This window comes from Pipistrellus hanaki (genome assembly GCF_964339955.1).
Source record: "Pipistrellus hanaki genome assembly, chromosome: 1".
NCBI lineage: Eukaryota > Metazoa > Chordata > Mammalia > Chiroptera > Vespertilionidae > Pipistrellus > Pipistrellus hanaki.
The window spans coordinates 26,667,693-26,689,046 of NC_140503.1; the positions used below are offsets into that span (position 1 = coordinate 26,667,693).

General features: G+C 45.2%; 2 protein-coding genes across 3 annotated transcripts in view; one reads left to right on the forward strand and one right to left on the reverse strand.

Annotated features, from left to right (window-relative positions):
• ARG2 (arginase 2) overlaps positions 1 to 7,411 on the reverse strand; it is a 33,286-nt gene extending 25,875 nt beyond the window's left edge. The window contains exons 1-2 of the mRNA XM_084867018.1: positions 7,195 to 7,411; positions 5,915 to 5,987 (exon numbers count right to left, since the gene is read on the reverse strand). Coding sequence (XP_084723144.1) covers positions 5,915 to 5,987; positions 7,195 to 7,302 — 181 coding nt within the window. The 5' untranslated portion in view covers positions 7,303 to 7,411. The remainder of the gene's footprint in view (positions 1 to 5,914; positions 5,988 to 7,194) is intronic.
• A 5,325-nt stretch (positions 7,412 to 12,736) lies between these two features.
• Positions 12,737 to 21,352, forward strand: PIGH (phosphatidylinositol glycan anchor biosynthesis class H). Of its 2 annotated transcripts, none has more exons than XM_084867274.1 (4): positions 12,737 to 12,999; positions 16,581 to 16,790; positions 17,420 to 17,503; positions 19,448 to 21,352. In XM_084867274.1, the coding sequence occupies exons 1-4, from the start codon at positions 12,820 to 12,822 to the stop codon at positions 19,538 to 19,540; spliced, it is 567 nt and encodes a 188-aa protein (XP_084723400.1). In that variant the 5' UTR covers positions 12,737 to 12,819; the 3' UTR covers positions 19,541 to 21,352. The 2 variants fall into 2 exon arrangements, with proteins under 2 accessions (XP_084723400.1, XP_084723401.1); XM_084867275.1 differs by having other exon boundaries at positions 12,760 to 12,999; positions 17,423 to 17,503.
• Positions 21,353 to 21,354: the final 2 nt, after the last annotated feature.

Consider the following 21,354-nt stretch of genomic DNA (forward strand, 5'->3'; position numbering starts at 1 on the left):
TGCTTTTAACAGATTAAGAATTACATAATAGCAAGAGCCTAGTACATTGTCTAGAGAACATGGTAAATGTTAGATGTGGAACAACTTTGAAATAAAAAGATGTAAGTTAAATCATTTGCTGCTCATATAAGCAGGAAATAAATAGTTATATTGAAATTTAATAACAGATTTGCCTATAATCAGGCACATCTTTGGTGATGGAGGCCTTTGCTAAGGCAGGAGCAAATTACCAATTCCAGAAGAGCTTCATCACACTCCAAACAGAAACCAGCACCCATGAGCAGCCACTCCCTGTCCTCTTCTCCCCCCAGTACTTGGGAACCACTAATCTACTTTCTGTTTCTATGGATTTGCCTATTTTTGGACATTTCATATAATGGAATCATATAACATAAGGTATCTTTAAATACACAATACTTTTCTTTAAAAATGTTTTTTATTGATTTTAGAGAGAGAGGAAGGAAGGAGAGAGAGAAAAATCAATCTGCTGCCTCTTGTACACCCCCTACTGGGGACTGAATCCACAACCCAGGCCTGTGCCCTGACAGAGAATTGAACTATGACCTCCTGGTTCATTGGTCAACACTCAACCATCGAGCCACACCAGCCGGGCATTAGGTGGGAACTTGGAGATATCTTTAATTAAAACTGTAAGCTGCTGTTTTTAAGTCATCTTAAGGAACATGATGCTTCAAAAATCAAAGCACCAAGAGAACAGAGAGTTGTTAAAACCCAAAAGGACTAAAATATAACCCTAAATGAAAGGACAAAGAAACTGTCACCTAATGAGTTATATTAACTTTCAAGAACATTGTGTAAAGTACTAGGGGAAAAGCAAGCAAAGAACAAGAATTTATTAACAAAGACCTTTGAAGATTTCAGTCCAAAATTTTTTTTAATTGATGTTTTTGTTTCTTTAGAGAAAGTAAGAGAGATAACAATTTGTTGCTCCACTTGTTTATGCATTCATTGTTGATTCTTGTACGTGCCCCAAGTGGGGATAGAACCTGAAACCTTGGTGAATTGGGACAATGCTCTAAACAACTGATCAACCAGGTAAGTCTCAAAATTCTGTTTCTCATTGGAATTGTAAACTGTTTTATCATCAATCAGGCTCTTTAAGCTTCAGGCAATGGAAACCTGTTCTGGCTAACTCCAGCAGAAAATCAATCTGTTTCATTATTGTAATTCCTAGAATCTTTAAGTAGGGCCTTAAAGGGCCCTAACCTGGTTTAAAGGCCACATTGTCCAAAGGTAATCCATCACATTGCATGATGGTACAGTGAAGATGCTGCTGGTGCCTTCACTACCTGGGAAAGGCAGCTTGCATGGACAGAAGCTACGGACCAATCACTGCCATCATTGCCCAACACAAAATGAGTTATTTGCTGCCCCTTCTCCTTGAAATTCGAATCAAAGTTTAGACAGGTGCTTCTGGCGGTGGAGCCTCCATCCAGTGCCCACAACCCTACCTGCAATGAAAACAAGGTGGAATGTGGGTGGAAAAAAGTCTAAGAGGTAGATGAAAGTCAAATTATAGAGGACCTATCCTCTTGGTGGTTATGTGTGAAACACATACCATTAGTGATCAAAGGACAAATACCAAAATGTAAAACCATTAAAAGGAAAATATTTAGAAAGATGTATCTAGCACAGCCTGAGATTTCATTGTTTTTTGGAGGGGCAAATTATATTTTAAAGTAGGAAGCTTTAGACCCAATTAAAAAAATATAAATCAAAGTAAATATGACAAATTAGGTGGTATATGACTCTACATTTTCTCCTTCTAATATAAATATTTTGGAGGAGTGCGTGACCGGACTCTGCAGACAGAGATCTCGGAGTGTGCCCAGGCAAGAATTCTTACCTGTGCCTGCTCATTCTAGGGGTCCCTGATCTTTCTACTGCAGGTATTGTACTTCAGCATAAGCAGTGCCCAACTGGTGAGATATCCTATTCGTGATGCCAAGTGTGGGGGCAGAAGGAACTTCCTCTACCTTCTAGGTTCTTTTGGTCATACACTCCTCCAAAAATTTGAAGAAGAGGGATACTTCCCAATTTTATGAAGCCAACATTATCCTGATACCAAAACCAGGCAAGGATAACACACACAAAAAGAAAATTACAGGCCAATATCTGATGAACATAGATACAGAAATCTTAGCAAAACACTAGCAAATCGAATACAACAATACATTAAAAAGATAATGGATCATGATTAAGTGGGGTTCATTCCAAAATATGCAAATCAATTAATGTAATACATTAACAAAATAAAAGATAAAGTCACATGGTCTCATCAATAGATGTAGGAAAAGCATTTGCCAAGATACAACACCCACTTATAATTAAAACACTCAATACAATGGGGATAGAAGGAAAGTACTTGAGCATAATAAAGGCCGTATATGACAAACCCTCAGCTAATATAAACTGAAAGCTTTCCCTCAAAGACAAGGAATAAGATAAGAATGCCCACTTGTGCCACTGTTATTCAACATAGAACTGGGAAGTCCTAGCCAGAGCAATTAGGCAAGAGAAAGAAATAAAAGGTATCCACATTGGGAATGAAGAAGTAAAGCTGTCACTATTTTCACATGTCATGATTCTATTAGAGAAAACCCTAAAGACTCCACCCAAAAGACTATTAGAAACAATAAAAATTGCAAGATACAAAATCAATATACAAATTCTTCTGGGTTCCTATACACTAACAATGAAATATCGGAAAAAGAAATGGGGGGGAAAAATCCTATTTGCAACTGCAACAAAATAGGGTCAACTAGGAACAAAGGAAGTGAGGGATCTAGTCACTGAAAACTGTAAGACACTGTTGAAAGCAATGGAAGAAGACACGAAGAAATGGACATGTATCTCCTGTTCACGAATTGGAAGAATTAACACAGTTAAAATGGAGCGGAAAGAACACATGTCCCAAATTGGGACAAGGAAATGGGAATAGATGTCCCAAATAGGTCGGGATAGCTCCCCGATGACTTCCTGAACTCCAGGACTCTTGGCTGGTCACAGTGGCCCATTAGATAACTGTGCCAGAGGCTGTCACCTCTTTTAAGTACCACAGGGAGATCAAATTACTGTAACTATAAGAGGGAGACCTTAAACTATTAACCTTCCTTTACAGCTCTTTCTCCCCCACACATTCATTCTACTTTGAAGAAAAAGGGGCAAATGACCACGGCTGGCAGCGCTGACCAGAACCAGGAGCAGAGGCACTCCGCCTGAGCCTTGCCAGAGCCACAGCCTCTTCGGTTCCTCCTCTCAGGGTCTCTTTATATAGTCAAAGTAAGTGGATACTTGAGAGAGGACCCACTGAGTTGCCTACTGAGCCCCACACCGGGTCAAATACATTCACTCCAGAAAACAGGAAGTTTTAACCATTGCCATGGCAATATTGATAGCCCGCGACATCAGAGCAGAGGGCAAACGACAAAGGGATTTGTGAAAGGTAACCTTTCCGTGGGTCTTCTCTCCCTTGAAACTTATGCATATTGCTTATTTGAAATGCTCAAAGAACTTAAAATTTTTTGGTACTATTTCTGAATAGAGCATTGGAACTTCTCTGTACTTTAACATGTTCCTGGAGATTAGCCCAACCCCAGGCTGGAAATCTGCTGAGTGCCACAATCTTATTAATATGCAGTGAGATTCTATTTCTGACCACTCACCGGCAGTCAGGCTACCAATTGGGCTACCAATCAGCTACCAGGTAAGAATATAAATGATAAAACTAAAAATATATATATATTTTTAATGAAAGGGAAAACCAAATAAATTGAAGCTTCCCCATCACTTTATGTTGAGCGTTTACAGAGGAAGCATTATGGCATTTAAGGGAGAACAGCTGCCCCAGGGTGGAGTGGAAAAATACCATGAGCTGGGACAGGAAAGGAGGTCTGCAAGGCTGAGGAGGAGAGGCTGCCCCTGCCCCTCCCCCTGGCTCAGCAGCCTCCGCTGAATGCTGTCTCCTGTGTGAGGCTGAAAAGGATTCTTTTCAAGAGGCAGAATCCAGCAATGAGCAGGCGATTCGAGCAATGCCAGACCCAGTTTATCAGATGGGCTGCACAGGTTTATCCAGTATTAAAAAACAGTGATTGCCAGAGATTGCTTTTTTAAAAGGCAGAATGTGGATAGCTGATATCAAGGGACACTATACTCATTTATAGGCAGGAATTAAAAACCTCCTCCATTAAGTAATGTGTGACACAATTAATACTAAATCTTACCGATTTATCTTTCATCTTTGGTGGTGAACTTGGAGAGTAAATAAAATGATTAAGAAAGAGACCCTATTGCCCTAGCCCCGTGGTCGGCAAACTGCAGCTCGAGAGCCATGTGCGGCTCTTTGGCCTCTTGAGTGTGGCTCTTCCACAAAATACCATGACCTGGGCGAGTCTATTTTGAAGAAGTGGCGTTAGAAGAAATTTAAGTTTAAAAAATCCGGCTCTCAAAAGAAATTTCAATTGTTGTACTGTTGATATTTGGCTCTGTTGACTAATGAGTTTGCCAACCACTGCCCTAGCTGGTTTGGCTCAGTGGATAGAGTGCTGTTTGGCCTGCAGACTGAAGGGTGCCAGGTCGAGGGCTCCATCCCCAGTGTGGGGTGTGCAGGAGGCAGCCAATCAATGATTTTCTCTCATCATTGATGTTACTATCTCTCTCTCCCTCTCACTTTCTCTCTGAAATCAATAAAATATATTTAAAAGAAAAGAAATAAGACCCTATTGCCCAGCCAGCATGGCTCAGTGGTTGAGAGTTGACCTATGAACCAGGAAGTCATGATTTGATTCCTGGTCAGGGCACATGCTCACCTTTTCTGTATTACTAGCTCCAGGATCTATAGCTTCCTGCTGCCATGCCTTTTGCACTTACAGCTCCGGAAAAGCTATATGAATGGTCCTAATGTGAATGGAGAAAATGGCTCCTAACATCCACTAGAAACACTTGGGTTGGCTAAGGAAGAACCTTCCTACTATAAAGATAATGGAATTTGATGTCCTGTTACTAAAAAAAGGATTCTCTTGCCAAAACCGGTTTGGCTCAGTGGTAGAACGTCGGTCTGCGGACTGAAAGGTCCCAGGTTCGATTCCGGTCAAGGGCATGTACATTGGTTGCGGGCACATCCCCAGTGGGGGGTGTGCAGGAGGCAGCTGGTCGATGTTTCTCTCTCATCGACGTTTCTTAGCTCTCTATCCCTCTCTCCTCCTCTCTGTAAAAAATCAATAAAATATATTTAAAAAAAAAAAAAAAAGGATTCTCCATTACTACATAAATGGCCTTTATTTGTTCCACTGACTTCTCTCCTGTAAACTTTGAGTACCATACTAATTACAAGAATGCAACTTTACTTTTGAGTACCCCAGGTGTTTGTGAAAAGCACTTGTTTGGGTCCTGTCTCAGGGCCAATAACCCAGACTCTTCCACGGAGTTGCGTAGGAATCAGAATTAAAAAAAAAAAAAAATAGCACAAGTGATTTTCATAATCAGAAAAGTTTGGAAAATACAGATCTAAGGCTCTGCTTATAGTAACAGAAAGCTATTAATCCTCGGGAAGAAATGAATGATTCAAAGAGGGAAACTGGCCAGACTGATGAGTCATAAGCACCTCATGAGTGAGTTGGGAAAGTCAGAATTTCAGGGGGAAAGAATGACGGCACAGTTAGGGTTGGAGCTAGCATTCTGAGCACCGCTTTGCAGTCAGCAGCTTGTTCCAGGCCCTGCCTCCCTGCCTCCCTGCCTTCCACACACTTTTTATTGCACTGAAGACTCTGAGAGATCTTAAACTGCAGGTGGAATCCGACAGAACATGAGAGACACTTCCCCAGTGCGTGCACAGCTGACACTGTGCGGTCATTGCGTGTGCCTCCCTGCACAACATCTCAGAGCCCCCACTTACCCAAGTTGGAGAGCCTTTTCATCAAGCCAGCTTCTCTGATAGCAGCAGGGCCATATTCCACTCCTTTTCTTTTCTGTCACACAAAACACACAATGAGACACGAGGGGAGATGACTGAAAAGAAGACAACTGTAGTTCGCAAAAACACAGACATCTATACGGGATGGATCCGCCAGGAATGTATTCCAAGGGACCCCTGTGGATGCCTGAAATCGCAGATAGTACCGGACCCTAGGATAAAGTTTAATTTATAAATCAGGCACACTACTAGACTAACAACAATAACTACTAATAAAATAATTATAACAATAAAATAAGGGTTAGCTGAGCAAGCAGTGCTGTATCTCGGTATGATAACTAAGAAGTGGGAGGTGCCTAACAGCATGAACCCTCGGGACAAAGGATCCTGGACAGGACAGAGCGGGACTAGCTTGAGACTCACTCATCACAGCTGCTCCCCATAGCTGCGATTTTAAAACTTGTGAAATGCTTATTTCTAGAATTTCAATGTAATGTGTCTGGATCACAGTGGACAGTGGGTCGCTGAAATATTTATTGGAAAGGGAAACCAAGAGAGGACGGCTGCTCTTAGTTCCCAATAGAATCATCTCAAAAACCTGACATTATCACTGTTTCCACCGGAGGCCTGGATCGTTCACACGCTTGCAGGGCAGGAGGGGAAAACAACCATCCCCGGAGCCGCATTAACCTTCCGAGCCCCATGGGTGAAGGGCAAGCGGGACAAGACGGGCTGCGCCAGGTGAGGATCTGTGGCGGGCGGACGTGGCTGGCAGGCCGGGTCCCTGGCCTCTCCGCCGGGGTGTCTGTCTTCCCGGAGGAGGGAACAAACAGCCCCTCCCGTCCGGCCGGCGCCAATTTCCTCCCGTTAATGCTCCCAGGACGAATCCTGGATTCTTAGAAACAGCTCGCTTTCACCTCCTCTCTCTCTATTTTACACGGGACTCAAACCGGTTTCCCCTCCTCCCGCCCCTCCAAGGACTCCCCTCCCTCCTACTCCTCCTCCATCACCCTCAGCTCGGAAGCCCCCACCGAACCGCACTCATGATTCCCTCCATCCCCGCCCGCCCCCCCCCCCCCCCATTTTCTAGTAAAAAAGAAAAAAGAAAAAATCCCACGTGCTCTCCCGGCGCCCAATCGCCGGAACCACTAGGTTTCCCCCACCCTCTCCCCGGTTCCTCGAACCCCCACCCCCACGCCCTCCGCTTCCCCGGCTCCCGCGGGCGGCGATCCCGGTGCCCGGCGCCAGGTCCCGGTGCTCACCTGCCCCCGGGAGAACGGCGCTCCGATCACGGCCACGGAGTGGACGGACCTTTTCAGGACCAGATGCACCGGCGCCCGCAGACGCGAGAGGCTGCCGCGGACGGACATGGATGGGCAGCGCGGCACGTTGCCAAGCGACCGGCTGCTCCGCGCGGCTCGTCGCCCCGAGTGAGCGCCGCCGCGGCCGCCGCGCTCCCCTCCGGAGCGGAGCCGCCCCGACGTCACGGCCCCGCCCCCCTCCCGGCCGGGCCCCCAACCGGCCTCCCGCACACCTTCCGCAGGCCCCGCCCACTGCCCCTGCCGTCCCCCCCTCTGCTGGGTAGCGGATGGCTAGGCTGAGATTGGTCTCACCCGACCCTAAGGGAGTACCCTGCCGAGACCAAGCCTGCTTCCACCTGCTCTGGTCCATCTCAAATACTTTTGGGAATTGAAGGCTAGGAGATCAAACCTAGATCAGAGCTCTCTGGGCCAGGTGTATTAATAAAAATCCCACCTAGTTTGGGTGTTTTGGATGGGGAGTTTGGGATTTATGTTTTCAATTCTTTACCTGAATAATGGGAACACTGAGTTATTAAAAACCAAACATAGCAACATATCTGGGCTAGCTGAAAGTAACAATTAACTAGAGTATTAGTAATCCTATATAATAAAAGCCTAATATGCTAAGTGTCTGGTTGTCCAGTAGGCCGTTCAACCAACCAAAGTGTAATATGCTAATGATATGCTAAGGCCACTCAACTGCTTGCTATGATGTGCACTGACCACCAGGGGGAAGATGCTCCAACAGGTACGTAAGCTTGCTGCTGGGGTCCAGCTGACCTGGGCTGAGCGAGGTGGGCCAGACATGCCCTGGAGCCCTCCCGAGTTCCTCCCTGGCTGGCCAACCTCCCACGTCCCTCCCCATCCCGATCCTACACTGGTGGGGTCCCTTGGTCTGACCTGTGTCCTCTTGCAACTCGATACCCCTCAGGGAATGTTGGAGAGCACCCCACTGGTGCAAAAATTTGTGCACCAAGCTTCTAGTCTATAATAATAAAAGTATAATATGCTAATTAGACCGGAGGTCCTCTGGACAAAGCCAGGGCTGCAAGGGAAGCCTGGGTCTGGGTGCCAGAGGGAAGCCAGTGCCTGCAGCCAGGGGAAGGAAGGCCTACTCTTGCATGAATTTTGTGCATTGGGCCTCTAGTCCTATATAATAAAGAGGTAATATGCAAATTGAACCTCACACCCTCACAAGATGGCTGCCTATGACCAGGCCAGCAGGGGGGTGAGGGACAACCAAACAACTGAATAGCAGACTGCATGGGGGGACCAGCTGGCAGAGGGGGCAGTTGGGGGTGACTTGGCCATCAGAGCAGGCAATTAGGAGCAATCAGGCAGGCAAACAGGTGAGTTATTAGGAGCCAGCAGTCCAGGATTGTGAGAGGGATGTCCGACTGCTGATTTAGGCCCGATCCCCCAAGGGTTCCCAGATTGGAGAGTGTACAGGTTGGGCTGAAAGAACTCTCCCCTCCCCATGTACGAATTTCATGCACTGGGTCTCTAGTATTTTAATAATAGTAACCAACAGTTTCTTTCTTTTTCTTTAAATATATTTTTATTGGTATTTTACAGAGGAAGGGAGAGGGATAGTTAGAAACATAAATGAGAGAGAAACATAGATCAAGCCTGCAACTAAGATACATGCCCTTGACTGGAATCGAACCCGGGACTCTTTTTTTTTTTTTATAATATATTTTATTGATTTAAAAAATATATTTTATTGATTTTATACAGAGAGGAAGAGAGAGGGACAGAGAGTTAGAAACATCGATGAGAGAGAATCATCAATCAGCTGCCTCCTGCACATCCCCCAGTGGGGATGTGCCCACAACTAAGGTACATGCCCTTGACCAGAATCGAATCCGGGACCTTTCAGTCTGCAGGCTGACGCTCTATCCACTGAGCCAAACCGGTTTTGGCTTATTGATTTTTTTTTTACAGAGAGGAAGAGAGAAGGATAGAGAGTTAGAAACATCGATGAGAAAGAATCATCAATCAGCTGCCTCTTGTACACCCTCTACTGGGGATGTGCCTGCAACCAAGGTACATGCCCTTGACCAGAATCGAACCTGGGACCTTTCAGTCCGCAAGCCTACACTCTACCCACTGAGCCAAACTGGTTTTGGCGAACCTGGGACTCTTTAGCCCTCGGGCTGAGGCGCCATCCACTGAGCCAAACTATTGTTAGGGCAAAACCCAACAAAGTTTCTTAGAACGTTTAACCCTCTAACAATTCCATAAAGTATGGTAGCCCTTCCCCCTATCCTTGGTTTTGCTTTCGCAAGTTTCAGTTAACCATGGTACAAAAAGATTGAATTGCATGTCATTCTGAGTTACTGATGAAATCTCCACCGTCCTGCTCCATCCTGTCTGGGCTATGAATCACTTCGTCCAGCACATCCACAGATGTATGATACCCACACGTTAGTCATTTAGTAGCCGTCTCGGCTATCCGATCAACTGGTCCTTATTGCATCATCACAGTGCTTGAGGTGGAGTTACCCTTATTTTACTCAATAATGGCTTCAAGTGCCAGAGTAGTGATGCTGGCAATTCAAATATGCCAAAGAGAAGCTGTAGAGTGCTTCCTTTAAGTCCGTGGTCAGCTAACTGCGGCTCGAGAGCCACATGCGGCTTTTTGGCCCCTTGAGTGTGGCTCTTCCACAAAATACCAGGGCCTGGACGAGTCTATTTTGAAGAAGTGGCATTAGAAGAGGCTTAAGTTTAAAAAATTTGGCTCTCAAAAGAAATTTCAATCATTGTACTGTTTATATTTGGCTCTGTTGACTAATGAGTTTGCCAACCACTGCTTTAAGTGACAATTAAGTATGTAGAGGTCCCTGGGGATAAAGGGGGACTACTATAGGGACTATTTTAAATGCAAAGAATCAGCTGAAACCGGTTTGGCTCAATGGATAGAGAGTCGGCTTGGGGACTGAAAGGTCCCGGGTTCGATTCCGGTCAAGGGCATGTACCTTGGTTGGGGGCATATCCCCAGTAGGGGGTGTGCAAGAGGCAGCTGATCGATGACTCTCTCATTGATGTTTCTAACTCTCTATCTCTCTCCCTTACTCTCTGTACAAAATCAATAAAATATATATTTTTAAAAAATACAAAGAACCAGGATCAGATAAATAACTTTCCCAAAGTCACATAGCTTGGAAGTGGCAGAGGTCTGGGACTCCAGATTCTAAATTCTTACTGTGTCACCACAGCTTGTGTAATTCTGGACTTTCGTCCTACCAAAATAATTCTTTAATTGATTTTTAGAGAGAGGGGTGTTAATGTAAACACCTGAAAAACATTCCTGATGCCAAGTTACATGCTGCTTTCCAAATTATTTCAGAGGTCTCCATGGCAACATCATAACTCCAAGCCTCTGTAGTAGTGTCAGGCAGTATATTTATTTTGGGGATAAATTGTATTCCTGTCTCCCCCTGCTGGTTTAACAAAGAAATGTCTTTGAAGCCTTAGCAAAATAAAGCGGCTATTACTGTTAGGCACTGTTGTTGAAAGTAGAGTCCCAGACCAGTAGCGTCAACATTTGCATATTTGTCAGAAATACAAGTTACTGGGCCCTACCCCAAGCTTATTTACTTATTTAACTCTGGGGATGGGGAACCAGCAACCTAAATTTTAAGAAGTTCTCCAGGGTGGGGAGCTGTAGGGAGCAGTAGAGATGTGGTCAGGGATTCAGTCACTGTTACTGCCACACTTGCTCAGATCCTTGGAATTATTTTGGTACCTTTCTTTTGCCCATCACCACATCCAATTTCTCCCATTTCCTATGTTTTCTGAAGTTAGTATTGGCACAGACTACCTCAGTATCTCCTGGACTATTGCAAAAACCACTTTTTGAGCACTTACAGGGAGTCACCAGACTGGCCATTCTAAATTAATCCTGCATGTAACTTCCAGTGGCTTTCCATGGTTTAGTAAGAGGTAAATTACTAATTCTTCATTATTATGCATCAGGGGAGTGATTAGTAAATCATTTTGTTACTATTATTCTTTAAAATTAAATTTATTCTATATGTCTAAAATATCTTATAACTCATTAAAAAAAAAAAAAAACAACAACCCAAAGTTCAAATAGCAGGTCTTCTTTTAATTTTACTTCAGATAGAGGAAGGGAGAGAGAGATGTTGATTTATTGTTACATTTATTTAGGCATTTATTGGTTGCTTCTTTTATGTGCTCTGACCAGAGATTGAACCTGCAACCTGGGCATATTGAGATGACCATCTAACTCAGGGGTCTTCAAACTACGGGCCGCGGGCCACATGCGGCCCGCAGAGGAGTCTGATCCTGCCCGCCAGGTTTTTTGGGCAGTGAGCGCAGCCGAGGTGTTACAGTAGGAATTAGTAGTTCATATAGTCCGGCCCTCCAGCTCTCTGAGGGACCGTGATCTGGCCCCCACTTTAAAAAGTTTGAGGACCCCTGAAACTAGTTGAGCTAACTGTCCAGGGCCCTGGTCTGCTTTGATTTTCAAAATGGGCATTTATTTCAAAACAAGTTAAAGATAGCATTCTTTAAAAAAAATAATATATATATATATATTTCAGAGAGGAAGAGAGGGGGAGAGAGAGGTAGAAACATTAATGATGAGAATCATTGATCAGCTGTTTCCTGCATGCCCCCTACTGGGGATCAAGCCTGCAACCCGGGCATGTGCCCTTGACCAGAATCGAACCCAGGACGCTTCAGTCCGCAGGTCGATGTTCTATCCACCGAGCCAAACCGGCTAGGGCAAAGAGACCTCCTGGGCAGTGAGATCCCAAACCCTTACCAAGCCCTACAAGACTCTCCTGGGCTGACCCTTGCCTATACCTCCCCATCCCCAACTGCATTCCCTGGGCGTCAGCCTCTGGGACCTTTATTCCTCCAATAACGCCCCCACACCCTGTTTCAGCCTTAGGGACTTTGCTTTTCCTGTTCTTTCGAGCAAGTTCCTCCTCCAGAGATCCCACCCAACAGTCTGCTCCCCACCCGAGTCACTCCAGCGTCCGTCCGCAGAGTGGCTTTCCTGACCGCCCTGCTGAATGTCATCCCTGCGAGTCATATCACTGCTAAGAGCCCCCTGAAGTTATTTCCATTTTGTTTCTGTCACCAGGAAGGACGCTTCCTGACGGCAGGGACCTTGACAACATTGTTCCCCTCAGCGCCCTCCGCTCCTGAATGAATGAATGGATGAATGAATGAATGGGAATGGATGAGTACCTACGGACTGTCTCCTTGGGGCGTACTTTGCCTTAAAAACAGAAACCAATTCATCGAGACAGAAAGCCCGTCAATAGCGGCTTTAGGCTGTCCGCGGAGCGGCCGGCCCCCTGGGAGGCTCTGGAGTGGACAATCCTAGGAGCGCAGCCCCGCGGGAGCGCCAAGAACGGACCCAACGAGACCGCCGCGCCGGCTCGCCGTGCGGAACTGAGGCTGCGCGGAGCGTGAGGGGGCGTGGCCACCCCGCCTCCCGGAAGTGGGCCGGAGCCCGCGAGAGGACTCGGGCGGGCGGGCGGGCGAGCGGGCGGGAGGCTGGGAGGGCGGCCGCGGCGGTGGGCCCCGCGGAATGCGTGCCCTCCCGCCATGGAGGACGAGCTGAGCTTCTCGGACATCTACGGCGGCCGCCTGGCGCTGCTGCGCCGCTACTACTCCCCGTCCTGCCGCGAGTTCTGCCTCAGCTGCCCGCGGCTCTCGCTGCGCTCGCTCACCGCCGTCACCTGCTCCGTGTGGCTGGCGGCCTACGGCCTCTTCACTCTCTGCGAGGTAAGGCCGGGCCGCCCCTCGCTGCCGCCGGGATGTTGGGAGGGTCTGAGGGGTCGTGGGGTCGAGCCCGGACCTCGGCGGCGGACCCTCCTGCAGTCGGCGGGCCGGCGGGCGGGAACTCGCTGGCCCTGGGGACGCCGTCCCGCTGCTGGACAGCTCTTTCCATCCCTGTTAGTGGAGCTGGTGCCCTGAACTTCCTCCCTCCCTTGGATCGCTGCTGTGCTCTCGTTCCACCCGGTGCACAGCGGGCCCTTGCACGACAGCCTAAAACTTCAACTCCCATGCCCCGTGGACCCGAGAGCTGTTGGGTTAATCGTCCTCGCCCATCACTTCCCCTCCTCGGGAATCACTGCTCCCCGCATCTTATCTGTAGCTGCGCAGAGACTGTTGCTGGCTCCACGGTGTCTGTGTGTGTGTGTGTGTGTGTGTGTGTGTTATACACACATACAGACATTATTTTTAAAATATATATATTTTATTGATTTTACACAGAGAGGAATTGAGAGGGATAGAGAGTCAGAAACGTCCATGAGAGAAACATTGACCAGCTGCCTCTTGCACATCCCCCACTGGGGATGTGCCCGAAACCAAGGTACATGCCCTCGACCGGAATCGAACCCGGGACCCTTCGGTCCGCAAGCTGATGCTCTATCCAAAACCGGTTTCGGCCAGACGTTAGTTAAGAGCTTCACATGGACAGTTCTTCCTAATCTCTGCTTTTCAAGGCAGTCTATATCCCCCTCCTCCCAACTGCTTCCCCAACTTCAAGTACTTTCTAAAGAATCAGGACATTTCAGAGATGGGATAAGGAATTATGAATTTCCAGACCATTCCTGTTGTCCCAGATGTTTTCACATCTCTAAAAATGGAATTAATGTCTGCCATGCCAGCTCCACAGTATTGTGAGGGTCATGGACAGTGGTTTTGTGACTGCCCTCAAATAGAAGGAATCACCCTCATTGTCTTTTTCAGTTTCAGATGTAGTGCCCTGAATTGAATATGTTATTTCAGGAGTGATCTGGTCAAGAGTAAGCACAGCAGTGCTATTCTTTAATTTGGATGTTGTTCCCATTACTGCGTCCTTTAGTGCATCCATTAGCTTTTTTGCCACTCAAGCATAGATATGTGCATAATTAGGACTGCCTAATTTGTATCAAGTTATATCTAAGTTTCTTGTAAGTCAAGTTAAGTTGCCAGGACAGTCCTGCTCCTCCCTCCCCTCCTTCCCCAAAAAAAGATTTAATTCCATATAATAAAGAGGTAATATGCAAATTAATATTGCAAAAGATGGCTGCCTATAACCAGGCTGGCAGGGGGGTTAGTGAGGGACGACCAAATGACTGAACACTAGGTGGCATGGGGCGGCCAGGCCTTTGGGGGCCGTGAGGGGCAACCAGGCCAGCAGGAGGGGGCAGTTAGGGGAGACCAGGCCAGCAGGGGGGCAGTTGGGGGCAATTAGGCTGGCAGGGGGGTGCAGTGAGGGGTGACTAGGCCAGCAGGGGGGCAGTTGGGGGTGACCAGGCCGGCAGGGGGGGGGCAGTTAGGGGCAACCAGGCCAGCAGCAGGGGGCAGTGAGGGGTGACCAGGCAGGCAGGCAGGCATGTGAGCGATTAGGAACCAGTGGTCCAGGATTATCGGGCCTAAACTGCCAGTCCGACATCCCCCAAAGGGTCCCCGATTGGAGAGGGGGCAGGCTAGGCTGAGGCTGACTCCTCCTACCCTGTGCACGAATTTCGTGCACTGGTCATGTGAGGAGGGAACAGATACTTATTAAATGACCAGTAGAACATCAAATCGAAGATTTTCTTTCTCTCTTTTCCTTCCTCCCTCCCTCCCTCTGTATCTCTCTAAAAATAAATTTAAAAAGTTTAAAGGAGGGTACTTTCAAAGAAAATCAGAACTGGTTAATAGTTAAAGTGGTAAAAACATATCTTATTCAGAAACCATTGTGATGGGACAAAAAAGACCTCAGTATAGAATTGGACTCAGTTCTGAATACAGCAGAGACAAGTGGGAAGATATAGTTGAGGAGCAGGGTGGGGGTCAGTGGATGGAAAATTACTAAAAGGAAACATCAGGAGCTAAACAGACTCGACAGGATTCTTGTTGAAGACCAGCCAGGTGGAAGTTCTCTCTAAACTGACTTTGCAAGATTCTTGCTACAACTGGGCAATGCAGGCCCAACAATGATGGACAACAGGGTCAGGGGCTTAGAAGAGCTTGACTGGAGTTAGGTCAAGGAGTGCACCTTGTCAGTGACAAAGAATAATAAGACTCTCGCTGCCCTCAAGGACTGACAGTCACACATTACTGAATTTCTTTTGATTCCAGGTCAGTGATTTTTTTCTGGTGCCATCCTTCTATATAATAGCTTTATCAAAAAAAAAGAAAACAGTGCCTCATGAAAGAAACACACATTAATAGAAAAACACATTTCAACATCAGAAATGATGAAAAGTTGTAAATGTGTCTTAGAATCAAAGGAATAAATGCCATCTTGAGCTCTTAACACATCAGGTAGTCATATCAGCTCATCAGTCAGCCTTACATAATTTAGTCACAATCCAAAACAACTATAATCTAAATGAGAATATCTGTTATTTAACAAAACAAGACGTCAGGAGGTAGGAGGGCTCTAGAGGGCATAAAAGGCTCAGTAGATTGGTTTTCTTTTTTCCATCTTGGTGTATTCTACTTGTCTTCAGCCTAGCTTTCCACATGGTCTGGCAGAGTCCATAGTAGTTGCAGATATCAAAACGTCAGGATTGCCTGGCCAGTGTGGCTCAGTGGTTGAGTATTGACCTATGAACAGGAGGTCACAGTTGGATTCCCAATCAGGGCACATGCGTGCTTTTAGGCTTGATTCCCAGTAGAGGTTGTGCATAAGGCAGCCAATCGATGATTCTCTCTCATCATTGACGTTTCAATCTCTCCATTTTCCTTTCTCTTTCTGAAATAAATAAAAACATATTAAAAACAAACAAAAAAAATACCCTTCAGGATGTAGGGACCTAATCTTCCTTAGATCTTTTTTTAAGATGGACTTGGTTTTCCAGAAACCCCTCCAGGAGATCTTCCCTCACATCTCATTGGTCAGAGTTGTGTCACGTGTCCATTTCTAAACTAGCCGGAAGTGGGAACCAATCATGATTCACTCCAAGTTCTATTAGGAAGGAGGAGTGGTTGGGTTGTATCTATTACACTGTGCTAAGCATTTTATTATTGTTCAGTCTGTGATTTTGCACTACATATTATTCTGAGGGAGAGTGGGAGGAAAAGGTCTGAGTCCTTAAATTGCAATTTTGGAAGAAAAATCTCTGATGGTGGGTATTTTGCTGATAGAGGTTCTCTTCCACAGATGTACCCGTTTGTTGTCTGGATGTATTTCATCATATGCTTTCTTAGCTCTACAGAGCACAAGTGAAAGTGATTTCCTCTTCCTCCATGCACGTTCCTCTTACCTGTTCAACTCCCAGCAGAACAAAGCTTTTCCTGCATGGCCTAGAGTTGACTCACTAAACAGTGGCCTATGCAGAAGACCATCTGGTAATCTTACTGCCGGTGTCTGGCTCTCTCTTCAGAACAGCATGATCCTCTCTGCTGCCATCTTCATCACCCTTATAGGCCTGCTTGGTTATCTCCACTTTGTGAAGATTGATCAGGAGACTCTGTTAATCATTGATTCCCTGGGCATCCAGATGACTTCATCCTATGCATCTGGCAAAGAAAGCACCACCTTCATTGAGATGGGAAAGGTGAAGGATGTCATCATTAATGAGGCTATTTATATGGTAAGTGTGTAAATGGTACCACAGGCCTCTTTGGAGGCGTAGTCCATCGAGTGTGCCTGGATTTGAACTGTTTTAGTACCTAAAGTATTAGATGTCAAGAAATTAAAATTTAGGACTCTGCTCCAGTACTTGGAGTGTTTTCTTTTTGGGCTGGCATGTCTAAAAACATAAAAGTAACGTATATTGAAAAAAAGATATGTCCTTTTATATTATTTATTTTTAGAGAAGAAAGGGGGAGGGAGAGAAAGAGATATTTGTTGTTTTTCCACTTATGTATGCTTTCATTCGTAGATTCTTGTATGCGCCCTGACCAGGGATTGAATCACAACCTTGACATATGGGGATGATGCCCTACCCCAGTGGAGCTACCTGAGCAGGGTGTCCCCTTTTAAAGAAACACACAGGTTCTCATGGATAGGGAGTCAGCGTTTCAATTTTATTTTTGGCTCAGCTTCAGAATAATCTCTGGTGGTGATTGTTGCATGAGAATGTACTTATCCGTCACTTCAAAAACTATGAAGTGTTCTACTTAGAGATAACCATTTATGAAAAAGTTTTAGCCATCCCTTGAAGAAAAAGAAAACAAAATGAGTTTCACTTAGATCTCTATTTGGTGTGTTTTCTTACAGCAGAAGGTGATTTACTATCTCTGCATTTTATTGAACGATCCGATGGAACCAAATGGGATATCCCAAGTAGTACCGGTCTTCCAGGTGAGCACAGAACACTTGGCTTAACTTTCTTCTCCAAAGAAATCATCTACCTTCCCCCCACCCCTCTGCGTGTCCACAGCTACTTCTGTACAGTAGCAATGTAAACTTTTGTTGTCAGGAACATCTGAGGATACCTGACGGCTATTTTTAGTGAGAATTGGGATTTTAGTTCTTTTAAGACAGGGGTCCTCAAACTTTTTAAAGTGGGGGCCAGATCACGGTCCCTCAGAGAGCTGGAGGGCCGGACTATATGAACTACTAATTCCTACTGTAACACCTCGGCTGCGCTCACTGCCCAAAAAACCTGGCGGGCCGGATCAGACTCCTCTGCGGGCTGCATGTGGCCCGCCGGCCGTAGTTTGAAGACCCCTGTTTTAAGAGCTCCTTTTTGAGGCAAATATAGGCTTTCAGAAATATTACGAATTTACACATATTTTAGGGAAAAATAGGTAGCAACTTCAGCCTGTAAATCCCTATTCATCTCCTTGGGCTCTGTCAGTCTACCAATATGATTTTATGTAGATGTTACTGATCTACACATACTGTTATATACTGTTTTGCATCTTGCTTTTTATATTTGACATGCATATTTTCATGCATCTACAAAAGGCCACTGTACTTATTAAATAATTATACTATCATGTCAAGTATCAGTTTATTTAGCCACTCTGTTGCTAACTTTTGAAATCACATCCAGGGTATTTTTTGCTCTTCTCTTATAAAAAACCACTTATAAAACATAATTGTAATAAATCCCTTTATAGGTGTATAATTCACATATACAGTTAACTGCCTCAGTGCCCTGTTTCTCAAAAGATTTAAGGCAGCTAACCTAAAATTCTTTTTCATTATAGTTCAAAATTAATTTATTAAAATTTATGATAGCTTCATGGATTTTTAAAATATATATATATTATTGATTTTTTACAGAGAGGAAGGAAGAGGGATAGAGAGTTAGAAACATCGATGAGAAACATCGATCAGCTGCCTCCTGCACTCTCTACTGGGTATGTGCTCACAACCAAGGTACATGCCCTTGACCAGAATCAAACCTGGGACCCTAGAGTCTGCAGGCCAATGAATGTTCTATCCACTGAGCCAAACCGGTTAGGGCCCTTCATAGATTTTTACAGTATTTGAGATTTGGCTCCAGAGATTGGACAACTTTATATACTTTGGGGCAGTGGTTGGCAAACTGTGGCTCATGAGCCGCGGTTTGCCGCTCTGTTGACTGAGTCTGCCGATCACTGCTTTGGGGGGATTTGTGCTTTTCTAGTCTTGGCTAACAATGGGTATAGTTTTTTTAGTTTAGTATGCCAGTAAAGGAATTAAAATGTTTAAATTTGTACCTCCTTAAAGACAGGGACTTTTCATATTTCTTTGTATCTACCTATTACTATTTCTTCTTTTTTTAAACTATCCGTACCTCCTTAGTCAAGTAGAATCTAGATACTGACTATGTATTTGTAACAATTTACATATTTGGTTAGCAAACTTTTATTTATTAAATATGCCATCCACATCTTTTTCCCATTCTGTGACTTTCTTTTAATTCAGTTGTATTACATCTCATTATACACAGTATTTGTCAATATAAGTTACGCTGCCCTTCTTTTCTCTGAGGACTGTTCCACAGCTGGTGACACTTCCCAGGAGGGTCTCCTTATTAATCCTCTTTCTTGCTCGTAGATGGAGATCATGAAATTTATAGTTTACAAACTGTCGTTTGAGAACCAGCTTTTGAGAATTCACAGGCGGGGCTGAGGGCTTCATAAGAGACTCTTCAACCAGGTGCTGTGAGGCCTGAACTCTGCCCTTCTGAGCTCCCACCTGTGCCTGCAGACCCCTTGGTGTGGGTGAGAGATTGAAGTTGCACATGGATGCAGCACTCCTAAGCTCCCCCTTGTTCACCTTGACTGTGCCTTTCTTCCCTTTGGTCTTCAGAGTGCCAAGCCCCGGCTGGACTGCTTGATTGAAGTGTACAGGAGCTGCCAGGAGATCCTGGCACACGGGAAAGCCACACCCACGAGCCCATGAGCTCCAGCATTCAGAAGGCCAGTACTGTCTCCGTGGGAAGTGACTCCTAAGTCCTTGGGCTGGTGTTTTCTACTGTATTCAAACATCATGTGGACACGGTCCTAGGAACCAGGATGATGTGGTGGATCTGAGCCAGAGCGGGTGACTGGAACTCAGCTCAAGGTGTGATGTTGAGCAAAGTGTTCCTGGTATTTCAGTGCTCCCCTCCTAAGTTATGTGTACATTACCAACTGAGAGGAGACCTTAAGAAACGGTATGTCAAAGGTCATGTTGACAGAGCACTTTGCGAATTTTCTAAACACATTCAAGTTTACTTTTTGTTGAAATTTGTGGAGCAAGACATTGGGAAACTGATGTCAGATCTCTTGAGAAAGATAATTTCCAGATATATAAAATAGTCCAGCCCTTCAGGCACTGGGTTAGTGGGAAGAAATGTCTTACAAAAGACTAGACTCTGTCCCCCTATCTCCTTTGTCTGTATAGGGTTAAATATGACTCAATAAACAGGTCTCCTTTATAAACATGCACAGTAATTGCCTAGTTCACAGACATCTGCTTTTGACTGACAAACATGAATGTGGCATTTCAGTCAGGGTGTGAAGCACATTAATACTCTTCTGTTGCTCAAAAACTTCTTTTGCTAGGAGAAATGAGACACAAGTCTAGACAGAAATTCGACTTTGGTTTCCAGGAACATGTTAAAGAAGGATAAACATGCCAAGTATAGAAGCCTTTGTTGGTGGGACAGTTTCTTCTGTATAAAATCCATAAACTGAAGGAGGATTCCTAAAGGACTGGGAAGACACGTGGGGGAAATAACTTGGCCCCTAAGTTCAGTATGAACACAGCTCCATTCTCCCTGGCTTTTTGGGGGGATCCTAATTTTTTTTTTTGTTTGTTTTGTTAATTGTCACCTAAGGATATTTTTCCCATTGATTTTTAGAGTGAGTGGAAGGGAGGAGGGGGTAGAAAGAGAAAAACGTCGATGTAAAAGAGACACACTAATTGGTTGCCTCTTGCACATGTCTCGACTGGGGCCAAGGATCAAACCTGTAACCCAGCTATATGCCCTTGACCTGGAATTGAACCCTTTGGTGTATGGGCTGCCACTCTAACCATTTAGCAACACAAGCCAGGGCAGATCCTAATTTTTTAAAAACTCCAAGGTAGATAATACTATCCTCATGGGTCTTCGAGACACTCGAGTATCACAAAACCAGAGTTGTCATTTCTGCCTTTCACACCAGCCCTGGAGGGGTTCTTCAGAGGCCTGTGGTATGTGTGATGTGTTGATGTGTTCCAGGTAGGAATGTCCCAACTAAACCCAAATGCTGGGCAAAAGGCAGGAACAGAAATATTTGACCAAACACAACAGGCAAATTTTTAAGTTGATAACTTTGTATGAGCCGAGATGATGTAATGAATATCCAAGTGACCGTTGGCAGAGAAAAGGTTCCCCACCCCTGGTGTAAAGGATGAGAGGGGAAGCGTGTAGCAGCTGAAGTGCTCACATAAACTAGTTCCAGCCGAGTGGTTCTGCAGTATGCAACACACACACACATTCTCACATGTACACACCCACATTCTCACATGTACACACACACATTCTCACATGTACATACACACATTCTCACATGTGTACACACACACACACACACACACACACACACACTTTGCCAGGGTAAAATGCTTCATTCTTGGGTGCTCCTGTTAAGACCATACAGTTTTTAGCACTTTATTGACAAATGGTAAGACTGTCTTGGAGCCATGAAATAAAACTCCGTTTCTGATGTTGGAAAATCAGAGTACCAATG

Excerpts from the sequence above, each read along its gene's own strand:
- PIGH (XM_084867274.1), top strand. The coding sequence starts at position 12,820 with ATGGAGGACGAGCTGAGCTTCTCGGACATCTACGGCGGCCGCCTGGCG. Across the intron at positions 16,791-17,419 it reads TTAATGAGGCTATTTATATG|CAGAAGGTGATTTACTATCT; the intron begins GTAAGTGTGTAA and ends GTTTTCTTACAG. Across the intron at positions 17,504-19,447 it reads AAGTAGTACCGGTCTTCCAG|AGTGCCAAGCCCCGGCTGGA; the intron begins GTGAGCACAGAA and ends TTTGGTCTTCAG.